This window comes from Lupinus angustifolius, unplaced genomic scaffold, assembly GCF_001865875.1.
Source record: "Lupinus angustifolius cultivar Tanjil unplaced genomic scaffold, LupAngTanjil_v1.0 Scaffold_385, whole genome shotgun sequence".
Classification (NCBI taxonomy): Eukaryota; Viridiplantae; Streptophyta; class Magnoliopsida; order Fabales; family Fabaceae; genus Lupinus; species Lupinus angustifolius.
The window spans coordinates 54685-61537 of record NW_017727794.1 but is presented as its reverse complement, the minus strand read 5'-3'; the positions used below and the strand labels follow the sequence as shown (position 1 = coordinate 61537).

The 6853-nt window shown below is 33.6% G+C and overlaps 1 protein-coding gene across 4 annotated transcripts in view; it reads left to right on the top strand.

Annotated features, from left to right (window-relative positions):
* LOC109341172 overlaps positions 1 to 3245 on the top strand; it is a 7117-nt gene extending 3872 nt beyond the window's left edge. For all 4 annotated transcript variants that reach the window (XM_019579014.1, XM_019579013.1, XM_019579011.1 and 1 more), the window contains one exon: positions 2783 to 3245. In XM_019579014.1, the coding sequence (XP_019434559.1) occupies positions 2783 to 3047 (265 nt within the window). In that variant the 3' untranslated portion in view covers positions 3048 to 3245. The remainder of the gene's footprint in view (positions 1 to 2782) is intronic.
* Positions 3246 to 6853: the final 3608 nt, after the last annotated feature.

The window sequence follows — 6853 nt, the reverse complement described above, 5'->3', positions numbered from 1 at the left end:
TCTTCTGCCTCTCATGTTAATCAACTCATTGAAAAACTAAGCAATGCCTTTGCTTTAAAGAGACTAGGCTCATTGGAATATTTTCTTGGCATAGAAGTTAAACCTATGACTAATGGTTCACTATTTCTCTCTCAAACAAAGTATGTCAAGGATCTTCTTAAAAAGGCTAATATGGATTCTGCCAAGTCTTTACCTACTCCTATGTCTTCTTCTTGCAAATTGACAAAGACAGGTTCTTCACCTTTTGACAATCCCACACTTTACAGATCCATAGTGGGAGCACTTCAGTATGCCACAATTACAAGACCAGATCTTGCATTCAGTGTCAATAAAGTGTGTCAATATATGTCAAATCCTTTGGAGCATCACTGGACTGCTGTTAAAAGAATTCTCAGGTACTTACAAGGCTCTCTCACCCTTGGCATACAACTCAGACCAGCTAGTCCTCACTGTTCTCTGTCCATCACAGCATTTTGTGATGCTGATTGGGCATCAGATCCAGATGATAGAAAATCAGTCTCAGGTGCTTGCCTATTTGTTGGACCTAACATTGTTACTTGGTGGTCTAAAAAGCAACAAACTGTCTCTAGGTCAAGTACTGAGGCTGAATATAGAAGCCTAGCTCTAGCCTCTCAAGAGCTCATTTGGATTGAGTCTCTCCTCTCAGAACTGAAGTTTGCTCATCAATGTCCCCTTGTTCTCTGTGATAATCTCAGTACTGTTGCCATGACACACAATCCTATTCTTCATCACAGGACAAAACACATTGAGTTGGATCTATTCTTTGTAAGAGATAGAGTCCAATCCAATCTGTTGCAAATAAAGCACATACCATCTGAAGATCAGACAGCAGATGCTCTAACTAAACCTCTTTCTAATTCAAGGTTTCTGGCTCTAAGGAAATTGCTTCAAGTGGTTGATAGATTTTCAACACACCCACAGCTTCAGGGGGGAATATTAGAGTAATTAGTCTGTTATTAATTCAGTTTAAGCTTCTTGTATAAAGCTGTGTGTGTTGTATCTTTCGGTTCTGTTAGTATTGTTAGTTGTTGTCAGTGGCAGTTACAACTGTCAAAGTAACTGCCTCATCAACTTAGCTCTTCTTTAAATAGAAGCTAAATCTCTTTCTTTCATTGTAATCAGAAATACAGAAATCATTCTAAATAAGAAATTCAATTCTCTCTTCTTTCTTTTCTTTCATTTTCTAATCTTTACAATTAGATAAGTAATAATACTATTTGTTTCTACATCTATTAAAGTTAACTTATATATTGATGTCTTCTTTTAATTTAGGATGTGTTGTTGTTTAATATTAATACAAATTTTGTATGTTGTATTGTAACTTTGTAGTGTCTTGTGCTCTTTTTAGATTTGCTTTATCTGTACTAAGAGTGGGGATCCACTTACTTCAAGAGTAAGTTTTTTAAACTTACTCCTCATCCTAGCTATCAATTTTATGGACATTTAATGGTTTAGATTTACTCACTAATTCAAACCATTGAATTTCCTTAGAATTGATGGATAGAATGGGGAGTAAGTTTAAAAAACTTACTCTTGGAGTAAGTGGATCCCTCTCCCTGTACCTATGTTGTTGTGTATCTATGCCCTGTATCTATATAGACACTAATATGAAAATACTAAAATAAACACAAAACACTCCCTTTGTATTCAACAAAGAAGATTCTAAGCTTCAAAAGAACCTCAGTAAGCCTTCTTTTTTCTTTAGGCCCTATGTAGTCACTGTCATCTCTAAAGTTCTACTTGATAAGGACAACTTGTTTTTATGAATTGCTTAATTGTATTGTGCACTCAACCTTTTTGCATTTATAATATGAGAATCCACCGTCTTCATAAAAGGAATTTAGATCATCGTCACAGTCCACCTCAATGCCTGCAAAAGCAGAATCTTCAATTTCTTAACTTTATTTAATTAAATATCTAATGGAGAAAAGTCTGCACACATCCACAAGGGCCATGACTGCCAAAAATGCTTTGGCATTGATCTCTTTCCTGTCTGAATTCTAAATCTTGCTGCACACTTTTTGGGAGATTTAATGGTTTTATGTATTGTCCATGTGACCAGACACTGTCAGAAGTCAGAACTACTATATTAAGCATTTTTTTCCATTTTCGAATGTACAATTTACAAGTGTACCTGGCAACTGAATATATGAAGCTCCCTGTGGTGCAGATGATTCCTTTCGTTTTTGCATAGCCTTGATGGTGTGATTATTAATTAATGCACTTGTGCTAACTGGTTCCTGTGATACGCTGTTCTCTAGTGGGATGGGAAGGTGTGGGGTGGTATTTATGGATTAATTTGTGTTTTTTATCATATGAAAACTTGCACTATAGGAGTTTGCTTTCCATATGATGCAGATGGAAGAGAATGTAAAAAATTGCTATGGGATATGTCTGAGTTTACCAAAAATTAGCAGTGAAGAGGCTTTTTATTTACAAGTGTATTAAGTTCCTTATCATTGAGTTCTTTGCTTCTTCCTCATTTTTTGTTTTACTTAAATGTTGAGGGTGGGCAATGAATTGCTTGATCACCATGGCTGCTACTACACTAGATTCTAGTGGTGAAGTTGTTGCCAGTTGTAGGATATTCGTTGATATTCCTGTCAATATTCTGTAGGTTGATGTTGCCAATAGAAGTTGTCATTTTTTAATACTCGTGGGGCCATTATGAATTCCGTTGAATTTCCCTTAACCAAAACTAGCATTTGGTAGATATATTTTAGTTAATTCCATTTCTCTAATCATTGGTGAGCATGTACAGGAAGGAAGGAAACACTGGCCCGAAGACAAAGAGAGAGCAGCTCCTGAAAGCTACTGCACTTGTTCCACTTCTTCTGCTATACCCCAATGCCTATTCCCTGCTCGCTGCAAATCTCTTTGTATTCTGGCACATTCGTGCAGGGATTGAAGAGATTTTGGCTGATTATGTTCACCAGGAAATGACCCGAGAATTCGTAATGATTTCTTTCAAATTGTTCCTGATAATCGCAATGAAGGATATTTTCTTGAAATTTGTATTTGTATAATCAGATAGCTCATGAGCTGTGTGCTTACATTATTCTACAATAAGAGTTCATTGGGGAGCAAACTTGAGAAAACAGTTTTCAGTAGTTTCTCAAACTGAGGCTGAGACAACATGATTTTATGATTTATCGTTAAATAAATGGATTTTAATCTGTTTGGCATATATAACATTGGAAGTTAGTATTTATACATACAATAATGATTATAGTAGTGGTATTGGGTAGTGAAATATATGTTGTTTTTATTACATGAGTTTTTGGAAGAAAATGGTATGATTTTTTCTAAAGTTTGTATATTTTGTAGCATTGTATATTTGGAAAACCTTCTGTTGAAAATTTATACTCATAAATCGTTATGCTAAACCAAATATTTCTTCTATTCATAATGATTTTATCAATTTTATTTCTTTTGTTAGACAATTTCTTTTTGTTTATACACAGGAAGTAAATATTTTCATCCGGTGAGCAGTCAACAGTAACACAACTTGTAAAATATATTATCCAGTAATATTGGCTATACGGTCGAATATATCTACTTTATAAAATTATTTTGCGAGGGAAAGTAAATGATATTGTTTTTATGAATTCTTCTATTCTTAACCCTTAAATGGATTATGATTTATGAATCATGTACGGTGGAGCTTAAAGAAAGAGGCAAATCCTTCTCTAATCTCGATGATCTCCATCAAGGATTCATGGTTCTTTTTGTATACCTCATTGCTTCACCATCAAAATCTGGTGTCAAATAAGATAAGAATTGGCATTAATCATGAGTATAATAGATTAGTACTTTGCAATCAAATATTGTAGCTAGAGCATGATATTCTCTTAGTTGTACGTTTTAACCTAGTTAGAATGGTCAAATAAATTAATGAGTAGACTAATTAGTTTGTTGATGACATAGCATGAGTAAAGTATATTTATTTGATCACTTGATCTCTAATAATTTTGATTTGATTACTGTATATATCTTATGATGATAATTAGGTCGAATTTCCATGGATGATTTATTGGCCACTTTACCATATAAATTGTTTAAGCTTGACCTTTGTATATTTTAGGGCATTTTCATCCTTGCTCTCCGTCTCTCTTTCCAATAATCTAGCCATTCTCATCATTAGAGTTTACATGTGCCAATTCCTTTCTTTGGAGCTGATCTTGCAACATTAATGATGAAACACGTGTGATGACATTAACTAAGCGAGATATGATATATGATTAAGCATTAATGTGACATTTTGATGTTACAATCGAGTAATAATATATCCTCTTACTAGTCATTCTACACACACAAAAATGACACATGTCACTTGTAAGTCGATCATTAATAGATTTAGTGTCACTTTGTGATATATATCAATTTCTCGTGAGTAGGAAAATTAGTAGAAAGATATATCATTTTTCGTTAGAATTATAGTGACAATAACATTAAAAGTATCATTTGGCTAGCTATCGTCAGGTAGTCTTACATTGGTAGTGTTCTTTAATATTGATCAGATGTAGTCGGAACTGAGAATCCGGTTGAATAGCCTGCTTCGGGAGATTGGTCGAAACAGAGCCTGGACCCGCCAATGGAGGTATCTGAAAAGGTTCTCCAAGGATCAAGTCAGTATGAGACTTAATGAGAGTGATTGAGAGTAAATATTGAAAGTGCAAAGTGTCAAGATATCACTATTTGTTTGCCTATGTTTTGATGAAGACAAAGGAATTAGTGAAAGCTTAAAGATACCTCAATAAATTAAACATGCCAATAACTCAAGAGCTTCATGTCTAAACTAGAGTTTTAGATATGTGTCTTAGTTATTGAGTCTAGGTTAGGTAAACCTAGATGCAAATCTCACAAGTTCTATAAACTACCATATCATTTACATGAGACATGTCATCTAGATTATTATATGTTCATGCATTAATCATACAAGTTACTTGTGCATTTTAGGCATAACATAATGGTAAAACATGTATAGTTGATAAGCATAACATATAGGTAGTTTACCATTTAATCTCTTAGCTGAAAATATGTTAGTTAATCGATTAAAGTGAAATCAGTTTTAACAGATAACTGAAAAACATAATTCAGTTATTCTCAACTACCCGTTAATCGATTAAAAGGGCACTTAATCGATTAATTGGGCGTTAAACAACTTTTCTATATAAACTGTGATTTTATACCATGCTTCATATATTCATTCATTCATTTTTAGAATTGTTAAGTTGCATATTTTCGTGCTCAATGTATCTCATATAGGTAGAGAGAATTGCATGTGAGAATAGTGAGAGATGGTGTCATGCTTAAGGATTAAAATGTCATCCATTGCATGTGATTAAATGTGTTCATCATTCTATCTTTTCTTGCATGATTCTTTCATTTCTTTTAGAGATTTCGTAGGGTAGAAATTACATGTTTCTTCATGATTCTGATCTTATACACATTCTTGATAATTTGTGAGATTTGTATAGGGTTTATAGTTCGTTCTTAATTGTCATATTTGAGCCATTTTGTTCTTCATAACACTCTGTTTTTGTATTGTTTTTCTGACAAGGAAGGTCATCTCTTGGTGTCGTACCGCTAATGAGAACAGAGAGTCTTCACCAAGACTTGGAGGTCTTGAGTTTAGAACATACTCTTGGCTGGGGCTAAATTGTAGGAAAGGTTTTCCTAGGCGATTAGTGTGGTCAAACCTGAAAGTGCAATGTGTCAAGATATCACTTAGCTTGCCTATGTTTTGAAGAAGACAAAGGACTTAGTGAAATCTTAAAGACAACTCAACAAATCGACATGTCAAAGATTCAAGAGCTTCATGTCTAGACTTGAGTCTTAGATGTATCTTAGTTATTGAGTCTAGGTTAGATAAACCTAGATGCAAATCTCACAAGTTCTAAAAACTATCATATCATTTACATGAGACATATCATCTAGCTTATTATAAGTTCATGCAATAATCATACATGTTATTTGTGCATTTTAGGCATAACATAAAGGTTAAAACATGTATAGTTGATAAGCATAACATATAGGTAGTTTACCAATTAACATCTTAACTGAAAATATGTCAGTTAATCGATTAAGTGAAGCTTTAATCGATTAACGTGAAAACAATTTTTAACAGTTTCAAAAGATAACTGAAAAACAGAATTCAGTTACTCTCTAACAATCCGTTAATCGATTAACAGGCAACATAATCGATTAAGTGGGTGCAAAACAACTTTTCTATATAAACTGTGTTTTTACACCATGCTTAATACATTCATTCATTTTAGAATTGCTAAGTTGCATATTTTCGTATTCTTTGTATGTCATATAGGCAGAGAGAATTGTATGTGAGATTAGAGTGAGATAGTATTATGCTTAGGGATTAACATGTCATCCATTGCATATGATCAAATGTGTTCATCATTCTAAAAGGAACATGTAGATCAACCTCCCGGCTTTGAAAATTTTAAATATCTAAACCATGTATATAAGCTCAAAAACACCCTTTATGGCCTGAAACAAGCTCCCATAGCTTGGTATGATAGATTGAGCTCTTTCATCTTGGAAAAATGGTTCGTGAGAGGTATGGTTGATACTACCCTCTTTACTCGTAGATTAGATAATCATGTACTACTAGTTCAAATATATGTTGATGATATAATCTTCGGATCTACTAATGACATTCTTTGTAAAGAATTTTCTGAGATGATGTAGGTTGGATTTGAGATGTCGTTGATGGGTGAGCTGAACTTCTTTCTTGGACTTCAAATCAAACAAATGGAAAGTGTCATCTTCATTCATCAATCAAAATATTGCAAGGAGTTGCTAAAGAAGTTCG